Below are 15,575 nucleotides of genomic sequence, written 5' to 3' on the forward strand. Positions count from 1 at the left end.
TTGTCACGGGCTGGTTGTGAATCGAAGGCCAGCGGCCCCACAATGCCAGGCGGGGGAGCCCCTCTCTCAGCAACGCAGCACAGCATCACCGCCTCGCCTCACTGAAAAGGACAGAGAGGAGAGAAATGCAAAGGGATGTAAGATGGCAGAGCTACAAATGCTATTAGAGGAGGAAATCCCTGCCGGCAAAAGGGCTCTCGTGGAAAGCTACCAGAACCTGTCCCGGGTTGCGGAATACTGTGAAAACAATTATGTCCAGGTAAGACGAGGCTAACGGCCGTTAAATTGGGCGAATTTCTCCGATATCTCCGTCGTGTCTGCGGTGCCGTAGTAGAAGTGAGTGAAACCACAGGGACAGGAAATGCTGGTCGCAACTGAAAGGGACCCTCAAACCGCTAGCTACACGGAGTGGCCTCCTTTCTCCCGGTGTGTGTGGACTCGGTCGCGGCTCGGTGCCGTGTTGCTTCGTTTTTCGCTCGTCTGGGCCGGTCGGCCCGCTTTACTGGAGCCATGTTCACATTTAAAGACTACACTCGGTGTGTATAAAAGCTGCTGGGGGCTTTCAGAGGGTGTGTCGTTGTTATGACCCCAGTGGTTTGTCACTGACTGCATTCTCTTATAGGTATCTGTGTCAGAATATAATGTCGAGCCCCATTTTTATAAACACGTTCACATCAGCGTTAATTCTCCTATTAGGTTTTTTTTCTCATGGCTGTGAGGCAGGCGTCACACATTTGGGCCACATAACAGTGCTGTAAAGGAGGGAATCTCAAATTAAACAATTATTGTAGTGCAACATTAAGAAGCTAACATTAGCAAAACTATGAGTGATCACAAAGGAATATTTTATGGATGTAACTATACCAGAAAATTAATTACCACGAAACGCTTAGTCACTATAAACTCGCTATAACTGAGTAAAGACACCCTACTCACTTATACTGCTAAAACGATTTCCATGAGATACTCAGTCTTCCCCATTAGCTGTTAAGGCATCAGGCATCATTCATCTGTGGTTGCCTATCAGTAGTGGATATCCTTATGTAGGCCAGGCCCTTATAGACTTTAAAGGGAAAAACACAAGTCATGACAGAGAGTTAAGCCTCTCATGGTGCAGGTATCATGTGTCTGCTACAGGGGTTCCTAAGCATGTCAATGGATTTTGCTTGTAATCAAATGCACGGTGCAGGTTTGACATAGGTGTGTCTGCTTGTATTTTTTGCATACAGACTAAATGTTTAATCAGTGTGAGGAAAAGTATGAATCAGTAGTCACGAACCAGGGGACAGTTTCACTCAGCAGTGTGTTCATTTCGTTGACGAGAGTCATGATAGTGTGATTTCTCCACCTACAAAATGCTGTGAAATGTGATCCAGTCTGCACATGTTCAACTGCCAGATCTTTTCCCTCGGACTGGGAGTCTCCCCCGGATGAAATCACAGTGATCCATGCCTCAATTTGCATGAAATATTAAAACAATTTTGGGATTTCTACCCTGAAGAGCTGCTTGCACTAAACCTCATCACCCTGTTACTTTGCCGCAGCGAGAGTGTGCTCAGTAAATGTGTGTGAGAGTGTGAGCTGACTAGGTTGAATGGTCTGGTGTGTGTCAACAGCAGTGTCTGCTGACAGACCAGCATACACCAGACGCCCCGCTGTGCTCCGGCATGGTAATTTTTTGACTGTGGTGGTGAGAAAGCTCACAGTTGTGGCATAATAACAAGTCAGATCACTTCTCCCTGCTTGTCACTAAAACTGCAATGTGGGATACACCACTTGAATGTACGTTTAGATACTAATAAACTGTGTGTGTACCACAGTGTCAGCATGCAGAAAGCTATATGAGAATTTTGCATGGGTATGTTTTAAATGCCGATAATTCATATTATTTGGGGACACTAAATGGTGATTCTGGCACACTACATGTTGTGAAGTGCACTGGGTTGATAGCTTTACCCATCCTTGTCACTGCTTAGCAGAAAAGTGTGTGGTTCAGTTCATGTGGTTATGGATAAATCCTAGCAAGGACAGGAATTAAGCCTCCTGCACCACAACTCCAATTATTTTTGCTGATTGGTGACGCTCATGAATCATCAGTCTAGAATTTTTGATGCAGTGAAATTCATCTCAACAAGTCACAGCTAAAGGAAATGAAAAACCACATATGTGAGGTGTCGGCAGCACACACGTTCAGATCTGATTTTGATGTGTGATTGATGTGTAACGTTTCCCTGTAACGTTGTAGACGTTTTGTTTGTGTCATACTGCATGAAGCAAGAATGGAAAGGAGCAAAACAAGACAAAGCAGATGTGTATTTGTAGTGGACGGTGAGAAAAATATGTGTGTACTGGACAGCTTTTTAATTAGAGCTACAACAATTAATTGATTATTTGTCAATGATTAAATACGTCACATACTATTTGGATAATGTATTTGTCAGTTTGAATGTTTAAGGGAATTGAAGGTCAGAATTCCCTGATTGCAGCTTCTTAAATGTGAATATTTTGTGGTTTCTTCACTCCTGATAATAAACTGAATATCTATGGATGTGGACAAAACAAGAAATTTCAAGACATCATCTTCGTCATTGGGAAACACTGATGGCCATTTTTTTTTAATTTTATTGACCGAACGGCATCAATAATCAATCAATAATGGAGGAAATAACTGACAGATTTATTGACAAAGAAAGTAGTCTTTGGGTGTAGCCCTATTTTCGATTGTAGCGTGTTATGGCAGTGATCATTCTCAGTGCTGCAACATGTTTGCATCATATTACCATTCCTTTTTTTTATGAGTCACTTGATGCGAATAATTCCCAGAATGCACTGTGAGGATTTATTGGAAATCGCTGGCATCATTCAAACAAGATTCATTACCTTCATTGATGTTGCATCTGTGTGATACTTTCATGCACGATGGACCAAGAGATTTGAATGTAAGTCAGAAGATCTGTCAATTTAAAATGTCGTCAAAATGTGAAAAATTAAGCGTTGCATTTGACACAACTCACAACAGACTTTCAGAACCTTGTAACATAGTGTCACTTTCTGCTGCAGCATCGAAAATATCATGTGGAATATGAAAATACATGTAAGCAGCTTCTCCTGAATAATGATTTCTTCAGGGACATTAAAAACATTTGTCAGAATCCTGCACGCATATAAACAAACTTGACAAACACAACAAGGGAATTAAGCGTAAGAAAGCTGTGCAGGCCATTAAAGCTTATGCTGATATTGTGTACAGTAACACTGGATGTGGAATATGTTTCTCTTTTCTGAGTACACTTCTTAATTTAGCTTATTGCTCCCTCAGCATTAAAAAAAAAATGTCTTTAGTCAAATGCTGTTGTCATATAGCCAAACTAATACTTGGTTGTCTCGATTTTACATAGATCTGCATAATCCTGTGGGGGAAAACATTTTATAAATGCACTTTGTGTTCCGAGTATCAACTTGAACAATAAAAATGCACAAAACATCATAGAGGAAATGCATGCTGGATATTTAAATCCACTCAGGGAAGCTGGAGAAAAGAGTTTTATTCTTAGATTTGATGTTTGAAATGAACCATTTGAAAAAAAAGAACTGTCACACCCAGAATGATTGGTGGCTTGAAAGCAGAACTCAGCTTTGTTCACACCATCTTTAAGGCCTTTGTGTGCTAAAATAGCAACTCTTTGGATGATATCAAAGCTGTTTTGGGATGCTGATGGGCCTTTGCTGTTATTGGTTTGCAGTCTGGTCTAACATTTAGGTTTGTGAAATGTTCCATCATAAAATCTACACTACTTTCTTAATTTCGTTCGATGCAGTTTTTGCATAGCTCAAGCAAAAAGTGTCAGTCAGTATGTGTGTGTGGCACTTCTTTGGATGGACCAGTTGGGTCCATCCAAACAAGGGTAAGGTTTTTTGTCCACAAAACATTTCTGGAGCTTCACTGTAAAATAGTGTTGCAGTTTTCTCCTTAACAGCTGAAGTACTGTTGATGGGGATGTGTTTAAAACATAAAAATAACAAGTTTTAAACTAACATAAACTTGCTTCATGAAGCTTGTCTGCCAAATCCAAGTGTCTGGAAATTTAGGATACTAAATTGATCTGAAAAGACGGTATGTGCGTCCTTTTTTAAGATGAAATCTTCACTGTAGCTGCTAAGATAAAAGGGTTGGGACACACTAGGCCTGCAGGATATGAGGAAAATCTGCGATGTGCGATAACACTGTTCAGTATTGCGATGACGATATAACTTGCGATAAATAAACAAATATTGAAGTTTGCATATTATTAACTATACAGTTAATGATGGCTAACTTTTGAATTGTTCGTGTAGGTCTTTATGGTTGTATTGCAGGTGGTGGTGATGGATGTTGGTTGTATTTCCTCTAGAAGTTGCAACAACTGCTCGGCATGTTTTACACAGTACCTGTGTTTGTAACACGTCGTCTCTCCTGAATCCAAAATAAGTCCGTATAGCAGAAGTGCTGTTTCACCACAAGTTCTTCGTCAACCACATTTTCGTGGCTTTTCTCTCCTCCCTCAGCCATCATAACCTGGCAATCACCACCAAACTGATGCCGATTCATTTTGTCAGGGTAGCTAACGGCTAGCTGGGGCCTCATCTGAGTGGCCTTTGTATCCAGGGCTCTGTCTGAATGTTGGCATGCTCAAGGTGCATGCATGGCGCATCTAAACAAAATGATTTTTCTTATTCATGTGTGTCAGGCAGTCTTTTGCGATGTCTTTATTGCACATGTTCATATCGAGATGACAATGAAAATTTGATTTATCGGGCAGCCCTAGGACACACCACATCTGAAGTGGATGCACAAGCTCAGCGGCGCATATTTCCAAATCAATATAGGACTTTCGAGGCTTCTGGAGACTTGGATTACTATGAAACTTCACCTGACTTTAAAGGGCTGACTAAATTTCCTTTTTTGGATGAATTTATCCTGTAAAGAAAAATGGTTTCTACTCTCTTCTGGAGGATGTGTAGAGAAAAGGGTGCTGGGATAGAAGCCCATGAAATGACTTCAGATTTCCCTGGTGTTAACCCCCCACTTCAGCTCACATGATATCCCTCTGACTCATGGCTGCTTTGTTCATGACTCATGAGGTTAATGATATTCCAGGGACAGACCTGCTGATCAGTTTGATGTGACACTCAGAAATTACCTTATTTTTAATGCATTGTTCAGGTTGAGTCTGGTGCTTAACAAAAACGACATTCCAAGTGGAGCCTTAACAAAAAAGCCTATTGTGAGCTTAATGTGAAACATAATATCTCATAGCAGGAGAACGTGAGTAAAAGAGAGAGAAATCCATAATGAATTATGTGTGTTAGGGAGATGTAGGCTATTATTAACGTGGGGCTTTTATGCATATTATTTTCAGACTTTTTTAATTAGTTTGATACCGCTGAAAGATTTAACCTCTCTTTAAATCCCAGTTCACAGTTTTCTTCTTTAATCTCCCTCTCATTAATGCACTGCACTCTGTTAAAGATAATTGTGTGTATATGTCTAGTTCGTTTATGTATTCTCTAAATCTTTGAGTGTATGTGACTCATGAGGATAACGTAATGTGTGGATGTCCTTGGAAACATAAGTCAGCATTTTCCAAGCTCAGGTGTAAGGACCCATTCCAGTCTCTGTGATAGTGCTGAGCAAGCCAGCAGTGTTTCCTGTCTTTTACAAACTGGCAGTCAAAGATCTGCGGGGGACCGGCCGACCCGCAGGTCCAGCCAGATATCTGCAACAGATACTGGTGCTGCAGGTGGTTTGAGAAGTAGCAGGTGGGCAGGTGGTCCTGTTGTAAAATGGTGTCACCCTGGTGCAGACTGTTAGCCCCCTGCTACCACACACACACACACACACACACACACACACACACACACACCAAACCAAATAGTTGTTTGGTCACAGCTGGAAAATCATAGCTGATGTCTTCATGGCACTGACACTGCATTTATGGGATTGTAGATTAGAGCGTTAAAAGTAGGCACAAAATAATCATGGTGACTGAACAGCTTAAGATGGAGCAACAGATCCAACACAGTGGGAATAACCCACTCGTTTGCATTTTTTCTGAGACCTAGATGGGAAGACTTATCTTTCTCATGTCTGTCTGTTTACTACGAAGGCGGATTCGTGAAGTAATTCACTCAGATTAGTATAAAGACAGGAACCAGGGAGAAACAGGTAGCTTGCTTCAGCACGCAACCCTCCCATAGAGCTGCATTTTATTGCATTTCTGTTTTTACACTGTTCAGACAAGCAACTTATGTTAATAAGGGAGCACATTCTTTTTTTTTTTTTTTTCTAACTTTGGTTCGGAAAGAGCCAAGCTAGCTGTTTCCCCTTTCTTTCACTTTTCATGATAAACCACATTTATTGTTTTTCTGGCCTCTTGCTATATATATAATGCAAAGATATGAGAGTGATATTGATCTGATAATTCAACTCTTGGCAAGAAAGCCAACACAATTATTTCCTAAAATATCAATTCGCTTGCACAAACGTACCAAGTCATGCACTCAAGAGGGTGTCGGTTTTTCAGTTTTATTCAGTTTCATGCATTAAAGTTTTGGCATTTGATTGTGTTGAATGTACGTCATAGCTACCATGGAGCAGCAAGATGCCATTTCATTGTTCAGTTCAGAGTGTTGCACAGTGATGTAACTCATTCTTAACTTCCTCTTGCTTAATAAAGCTTCATGAATAACACAATTCATAGTTTTAAGTAGGACAAACAATATAAAGTTAATTTACCTTGAGAATAAGTACCTATTAAATTTAAGTCTAATTAACTCTATTTCTTAAGGTAAGGTGAGGCATTTTTTTCAGCTCTGACATTTCCTTCACTTAATAAGGAATTTATGAATGAAAAAAAAAAATCAATAGAATAATTTATATTGAAGCTAATTGCTGGTTGCAATCCTGCTTCCAGTTTCCTGGCAGTTCTATATTGGACTGGTTCTCTATGTGACTGCATTGTCCCTGTGTTGTTTCCAAGCTATAAATATGTCCATTCAGTCCCTTTGCTATTTAAAGGCATCCAGAAACAGATGGTTTGTGCAGGCTGGTGGAGATTTGGGACCCTATGAAATGCCTTGGCATTCCTGTTCACTGGGCTCTACTCCCACCACGCACCTGTCCCATGTTGTCCATCGGAGTTATTCAGAAGTTATTGTTGTCTGTTTCCAGGCTGCTTTGCATCCACAAAGTCATTCCCTCTTGAGAATCCTAAACTCTTGTTCCCTTCCCTTCAGATCTTAACCGGGCTTTGCAGTTTAAAAACAGTTGAGAATGAATGGTCCTGTCAAATACAGAAGGCTGCCCTCTCACTCACCACTCAAACTGATGGGAGAGTAATAATGAGAGTGCAGCATTTTTCTTTAGAGTTTTTTTGAAGCTTATATCTTAACCACCCACCCTTCCATTAATTTCTCTCCCTCTTTGTCCTTCTGTCCTCTCTCTGCAAGGCTCAAGACAAGAAGAAGGCCCTGGAGGAGACCAAGGCCTACACCACCCAGTCTCTGGCCAGTGTGGCCTACCAGATCAATGCCTTAGCTAACAATGTGCTGCAGCTGCTGGACATCCAAGCCTCGCAACTACGACGCATGGAGTCTTCCATCAACCACATCTCCCAGGTACACACCCCAGCACTGGAAGATACACACAAACACACCGTATGCATGAATGAATTGTCTTTATTTTGCCATTGTGCAAAATGGCTTGAGGGCCTTTATTTACCTTATCTGCAGAAAAAAGATAACCTTTATTTGACAGTATTAGACACAGGTTTACTTGAAATTCAATCTATTTTCAAAGTTTTTATATATTTCAGTGAGATGTTTTCCTGCTTTCTGATCTACTTTTGTTTTTATTGTTAATGCAATCTTAAAACTTCCACCATGTTTACCTGATGTATTAGTAAATCCAGGTTGTTGTATATTACCAAAGCAGTCATGTCATACATGCCAACAGTTAAGCACCACTTTGCTGCTTCTAAGCTTTCAGTGAAAGTCAACATTTAATACACAGGTGTTTCAGATTAAAAGATGTCTGCAGAAGGGAGTTTTATTGATGGTACCTTAATAGTGATTGAAAAAAGGTGGGTAAAAAAAATTAGTAAGTTAAAAAAACAATGTATCTTTTGAATAGAGAAATGTGGGGAGTTTGATGGAACTCAGTTGTTAGTAGTAGTGGATAGTACTGGTGTGGAAATGTACATCATCCTGATTTAATTTTTTCTTCATCTGTGACTTATACTGTCAGGCTTTATACTATACTGGCTTTTGTTTGTGAATGTATAATGTACCATTACTGGATATTCAAGTTCATAACTGTTCCTGGTTTCTACATCCTCAAGGTGTGGTTTTGAGGATTGTAATCTGAAGATTGAATTTACTCAAGTATTTGTATTTGTTAATATGATAGGGAGGATGCGATTTAACATATACAGACCAGAAAAAAAAATGTGCTTCACAGAGTTTCTAACTATTGCTTATTTTCGTTGAGCTTTTACACAGTCAGTATACAAATCTACAGCTTTCAGTATCATAAAGCCAAAAGAAGTGCAACAGAAAAACAAGAGAGTAAGATAATATTCAAAGAAACAATCAAAATTGAACACAGTTGAATTCATGAGTTTAAACGTCGTCTTAAAAATATTCTGTATATTATAAGAGCCATTTGCGACCCCATGGCTGCGGGACATCAACTCAAGAACAGAGGGCTGTTGTCTGAGACACATGAAGTGTTGTAATGTGTGCGCATGGGCATGTTACAGAGTAGTATATCTACCTTTATAATCCCCTTTCTTACTGAATGTATCTGTAATCTGATTACATCTTTTATCTGTAACATTACTGGACTACAGTTGCCCATTTTTGTGTCCTGATCACATAATCCCATTACTCCCCAAGAGTGACATTAATACAGTTGTAATAGATTAAACAGACTGGTATGTCTGGTGATGAGGGGGGTAACTAGTCGACTAATCGCAAACTTCACTGGGACAGACTTACTATTCTGTGTCAGAGCATCAAAGTGCACAATGACACAGCGGTACATTATAAAAACAGACAGATATGGCGGGGCATGGATCGTGCTGGAGCTGCCAAACCTCCACAGCCCCTGTTCAGTCCCTCTTGCTTCATCAGCAGTCCTCTCTCTATCTCTCTGTGCGCTTCATGCGGCCACCCTGCCTGTCAGCCAGTGAATGTCCCCTCGTCCCCTCCCTGTGTGCTTCATTAAGCCTGTCAGGGATGAAGTGAAATCCTGACGCCAGCTCTTTCGCCTGGTTAGCATTTTCAGCTCCCGCTCTACTCCACAGGCAGCAGGATGGAGCACAGTTAGGTGCAGTCTAATGACGAACAACCAAAGTCTTTTATTGATCCTTTATAGATGGTCAGTGGTGTTTTATGCACCACTCTTTGATATTTCTGCTCATATACAACAGCTCTATAGGGCTGTGGAACCACTCTGATGTCAAAACACTTGACAGCTACCCAGTAACCAGCTGTTACGATCATTTAACTGGAGGTGGTATTTTTGTCTTCAGCCCCAGTCTGTCCATTATGTTCAGTATAGTTCTTTTCATCTCAGCCATTTTGACTTTTCATAGCAGTAAAAGCACATTGATGTTGTAAATGTCAGTAAATTAGGCTTACTTGGGGTCCTAGTACCATTATACATCACACATTTTGGCCTGTGGCCCAACATCAAATTTTAAAATCAAGTTTTATCACTCCAAGCAAGAAAATTGTTCCTACCTGTATTGTTAACTCATCAGCTTTATCCAAGTCAACAGAGCTGACCCCATACACGATTTACGAGCAGCATTACAATAGACATGGCTGCACGAATAGTAGATATCTCAGGCACGGATGGGTTGGAGGCGATTCTAAAAAGTTTAATAACTTTTGCATGCATCTCATACAGGTATGTCTCCGGGGCTTGATTCATTATTCTAGAGATGATGCGTCCACAAAATTTAATTTTAACATGCTTCCTTGTGCCAAGCATTTTTCTGGCTCAGGTTGTGCAAATGGTCTTGACTTGAAAGGGTTAAAATGGGATTAGAGAGAAAAGGTAGCCAAACATTGCTGCCAAATCCAAGTCCCATCTCTGTAGGATTTAAAAGCCCACAGCAGAGGAGACAAAATTATACAAGAAATGCTACTACAACTGTATGTTTAATCAAAGCTGAGCTGCTGCAGCTCATTTCTCTCTAGTTTTATTGAATGGTTGTATCTAAAAAAAAATGTGTGTGTGTGTGTGTGTGTGTGCGTGCATTCCCTTCTGGTGTCTTAACCCAAACCAGTGATTCTGGTGTGATCCAAAACATGACGGACCTTCCCATGAGTCTCCTTATCGCTCTTTTCCATTTTCTTGAGTCCGGCTGTTTGCTTTTAGATTCATCTATTCCCTTTTCTCATGAGTTGTCATCATCTCAGTGTGCCCACCGTTTCAATTTGTCAGATCCTCTGAAGTTCAGAATATACATTCACATACTGATAATGACGCATTAACGACACTTGCAAGGTTTCATTCGTAGCTAGAATTGCCTGAATTTGTCACCAAGCCATATATGAGATCAGCGATGTATGAAATCACACATGTTGACACGCCTTGGATTCTCAATACAGACTACATCATGTGTCCCTCATGCCAGTAACACTTCAGCAAGGCTTAAAAAAAGTGCAACTTGTCCGACAGCACTGCACAGACTGATCATTAGCTAAAACACAGATTTATTTATCTGAAACTACTGTATAGATCCAGCAGTGAAAATCACAGCTGTGCCATCTGCTCTCAGCAGCACACTGCAGAGGTTGAGCACTGCCAGATGTTTATTAGAGTAAAGAGATTACAAAAGAAAATGAGATTGAGGGAGCACAGGAAGGGCAGAATGAGGTCCGTCGTCAATGATTAGGTAACAGTTATTATGTCTAGATGTTCCATAAAGATTACCTCACTTAGCTGACTTCCTTTTTAGCCATGGGTGTGTAGAGGAAATGCTGGAATGGAGCTGACAGGGTCCAGTCATCAGCTGCAGATGTGGGTCATACTTGTTGAACAGCTGCAGTTTTGATGGCTCTTCTATGGTATAATTAATAAAGATGCCTTCATTTTGGGGACAAACATTTTCTTAGCATCTACACAATCGCCATTTTGCTTTCTTCTCCTTTTGTTTTTGATCGTAACAGTCCACCAGAATCTGCTTCTAGTTTGACAAATAATATTATCTCTCTTTATCTCATCTTGCCTTTATGTCCTTTTGTTCATTGTTGTTCTCACTTTCTCTAATCTCTACCTCTACTCGCCTATCACTGGCAGGAAATATGCGGGTCTTTTTTTCTTACTTCCCAGCTGAAGCTGGGCGTGTTGCTTCAGTTTCCTCTCCTAAAAAAAATAGAGCTTTTTTTCTATATATATATATCTGTCACATGCAGCACACAGACGTCAGACACAGGGAGAGGCTTTAACAGCAATAGGCAACAGCAGTTGCAGGTCCACTTCACAGCGGCCATCAGACTTTCAGTTTCTCAGTTCTTCATCTCCAGAGCCCAGAAAGAGGCGGTGGTAGGAGTGGTGCTGTCTGAGTGGTGATTGATGCGTGACCTCGTTGATGTGTGGGTCTCGCACACTCATACAAGCACACATCTACTTGCAAAACTCTGCTCTCAAATGTACATGCACATATACACTAATGGGTTTTTACTTTACAAAGACAAATTCCATTCTAGTGTCTTTTATTTATGGTAGGACTAACATTAACACTTGTCAGCACTCTTTCCCAAGTATGACCTCGCATTCCAGTGATGAAGACATCTGTCCACCCTGTCTTCCCTATTTTCCGTTTAGCTTTCCTCCCCTCACTCCATCACTCACCCTTCCAGTTTCATCTATCATTCATAAATTGAAGGCCAGTCCATCAGGCGCCTGCTGTGAATGGGTGCTGAGAGCGATGATGTCTGTAATCGCAGAAGTGATGGAGGTCACTGGTATTTCCAATCGCTCCTGGTGGGGGGGCTTAAAGGGGAGCTTCGTTAAATGGGCCCCAGGGTGTAGGGCAATAGAGCAGAATAGTGGGAGTTCAAAGGCTGAACCCAGAGTGTGTGTCGAAACAGTGGGAGGGCAAGGGATTTAAAAACCACAGAAGGATTAACTCTGTGAAATTCAAAAAACGTGATTACCTTTTTTGTAATTACTTGTTTATTTTGCGGCTCTCTATTGCTAACTGATATTACACAACATGGGCTATAAGGGTCAAGATATGAAATACTTGCAGATTTTGATGCTATCGTGCCCATAGCATTCCCATTGAAAATGAGTTTGACCCGAAAACGAAAATACGGTAAATCTCAGTGTCTCTTTCGTCGTAATTATGCTTTTACACGAAGGTTTGACTTGAGTACATTCACAAAAAAAGGCTAGGTTGCATTTTGGCAAGAGTTTGCCACTGCATTCGTCAGTTGGCCAATTTTTACATATTGCACTTTTGAATAAAAATAGTTGGAAGAGTGGGCCTAAACACATCCCTGAGGGACCCCACAAATGTTCTTCTTTTAAATGTGCAGCAGTCATTTGAACACTTTAAGATGGATTCATAGAATAAAAATGTCTAAAAACTATCTTATAAAAAGTCCCTCCATTGAATCAGAGGGAGGCAATTATGCCCCTTGAGCTCCGGGGAGGCTTTTAACAGGAACCAGATGCAGGAAGTGTCAGAGTTGCATTAAAAGCAGATTACTGAAACAGGCACTGGGGCGGCCTTTTAGTAAAATAAAATCCAATCTCTTTTTGGGGAAATCAGAAATCGTGCACGTCTCTAATAGTAACCTCTAAAATAAAGGCGACTCTTGAGTTACATTAAATACGTTTTGGGAATTTTAAGTATAAACAGTATGAGAAATAAAGAGTCTGTTGTAACCCCTCTCTCATGTCCCCCTTCATTTCTCCCCCCTGCAGACAGTGGATATTCATAAGGAGAAGGTGGCCCGTCGAGAGATCGGCATCCTTACCACAAACAAGAACACCTCTCGCACCCACAAGATCATCGCCCCGGGTAACATGGAGCGGCCGGTGCGCTACATTCGAAAGCCCATCGACTACACACTGCTTGATGATGTGGGACACGGTGTCAAAGTAAGAAGGGTTTAAGTCATTGTGCTCAAAACAGACATACATTTACTGCATTTATTTACTCGTATCAAAAGCCTTTCTAGTTTCTGTTCATTTCATTGCTTCTGGTTTTCAGAAAGCACGTATACATTATTCTAGCTTCACCACAGCCACTGTTGCAGCTAAATCCCAAAGTCATTACTTGGATATATATCGTATTGATTTCCAGTGTTCATCAATTCTGCCAGACAGGAAAACACATACTTAGTCGAGTTCACACCTGGCACCTTCATGTGAAGAACGTGGTGGTCTGCTTTCATGATTCACTGGCTCACGTCCACTCACACTCCCAGTCAATCAATACACAGGTCTTTTAGGTAATAAAGTACAGAAACACTGAGAATAAAATGCTCAGTTTGTAGCTGACTGTGGCTAAAAAATCTTTGTATGTTAGAGGTTTTGTTTGTCATGTCCAGTAACAACTCAAGTTAGCTAGAAGTTCATGAAAAGGTTTGTGTGTTGCAAGGACAACACATTGTGGCCAAGTGGTACTCACACCATCACATCTCTTATTGAATTGTGGGAAAACATTCTTTCAAGCCTTTTTCCGGCTCATTCTTCAATTCTTTATTCTCTCTCCACATGATTCATCCGCCGTTTCCTCTCCTTTCCTCTCCTCTCCTTTCCTCTCCCCTCTTCTTCTTCTTTTTCTTGTTTTCCTCTTTTGAAAAACATTCTGTCTGTTTTTGCTTGTGTGCAAGTGTGTTATGTGCATTGACCGCTGCTGTCACACACTTCCGCAGCGTGTTTGAGAAAGCCTCCTCACCCCTGTCTGTCTCTGTTGAGATAGTGGCTGTCTGCTGATTTTCAAACATCCAACGATTCAAATTCAAAAGCTAGTGTTTCCTCCTCTGAGAGCTGGCTTACAACCGAGACAGATTTGGCCTAGCCCGCTATGCAAATGAGGCATCATTCATGGATGCTGCAGATAATGGATTTCTGCAGAAATCAGTGTAGATGCTAGAAATCAGTCTTTTCAAATGTACCTGCACAGGAAAACGGCAGCTCTTCCTGCCAGCACTTACAAAAGCATGACTCAGACATCTGTGAAATGACACATTCTGGCGGTCAACATTTGCGGAGCACCTTGAATTTAGCTATTTTAAAAGGGGTTAGATCATTGTTAAAGTAAGAAAGGATTGAAGGCTGCTTGGCTACTGCTTCATTTTGTATTCTCTGTGATTTCCTTGTCTGGTTTGTGTGTGTGTGTGTGTGTGTGTGTGTGTGTGTGTGTGTGTGCAGCTGCATTTTTGTTCATGGATGTGCATTTGTCTGGTCTGGTGTGGACAGAAATGTATATCTCATTCCATATTTCTTCTCCAGAACACATTTCTTTCTTACACACGTCTGTGAATAATTCAGGAGGATTGATGTAATTTCATACTCACCACCAAACACACACTAAATAGACATATAATCAACCCTATTTGTAGGTTCCAGCTTAATGTACTTTATGATAGTAAATAAAGATTTTTCAGGCTTTTAACTGTTGGTTGGACAATAAAAGGAATTTGAAGACATCATCTTTGGCTCTGGTACATTGTGATTACCATTTTGTACAATTTCTTGCCAATTTACAAGCTAATCGATCATTCATGAATAATGGAAATAATCGTTAGTTGCAGCCCTTGTAAGTGTGTTTGCATTTCATGTTTATGGTGTGCTCATACTGTGTGGGAAATCACAGCTTTTTGGCACCGCAGCCTTGCAGCCTGTTTGCTCCTGGCTGATGTTAGAATCCCTCAAGCGTTCAGGGCATGATCATCACCCCTCTACAGTTCATCCACACAACCAGGGGAAACTCACCAACGTCGGGCTAGATGGGAAGTCAGACCTAAGCATGCAGAGACCCATTCGCACATTCACGGATGACTGTCACCCCTCCACCATAACAGCCTTTATTGGCATTGCTGGCAGTTACCAGGGTGACATAGTTTCAGCCACTCCGACGGCCTGAACACCTCACTGCTGTTATTTATGACCTCACTGTGCTTTACTGCACTGTTTTTTCTTCTCTGCGCAACACTTAAATTGTCAGCGCAGCCACATGTAGCTCAGCACTGCTCATTATTTGTAGTATGTCTAGAGGTTTAAGTGATTCTCATTCTGATTACAGTCTGTAGCACAAGTCTAGACGCTGAGGCACACAGAATACATTTACATATACACACACAAACAGGGTTGGGGAGTCGTTTCACTATGCATATTTGATCCAGAGTTAGGTGGTGGTTTAACTTTTGATTACAAAATGGAAAAAGGAAGTTATTTCTTCCTCTTTGTTGCGTAAAACCTATATTGTGTTTTTTGGTGGGGAGTGGGTTTCATATCTGGCAGGAAGTTGTCTGTGGGTTTATTCTGACAAAAGTTGATTACTTAA

General features: G+C 40.9%; 1 protein-coding gene across 4 annotated transcripts in view; it reads left to right on the plus strand.

Moving 5' to 3' along the window:
• Positions 1-15,575, plus strand: part of LOC115572267 (abl interactor 1-like) — a 25,694-nt gene continuing 10,119 nt past the window's right edge. For all 4 annotated transcript variants that reach the window (XM_030402178.1, XM_030402180.1, XM_030402179.1 and 1 more), the window contains exons 1-3: positions 1-259; positions 7,489-7,656; positions 12,986-13,162. In XM_030402178.1, coding sequence (XP_030258038.1) covers positions 143-259; positions 7,489-7,656; positions 12,986-13,162 — 462 coding nt within the window. In that variant the 5' untranslated portion in view covers positions 1-142. The remainder of the gene's footprint in view (positions 260-7,488; positions 7,657-12,985; positions 13,163-15,575) is intronic.

Source organism: Sparus aurata, chromosome 21 (genome assembly GCF_900880675.1).
Source record: "Sparus aurata chromosome 21, fSpaAur1.1, whole genome shotgun sequence".
In the NCBI taxonomy this organism is placed as follows: Eukaryota; Metazoa; Chordata; class Actinopteri; order Spariformes; family Sparidae; genus Sparus; species Sparus aurata.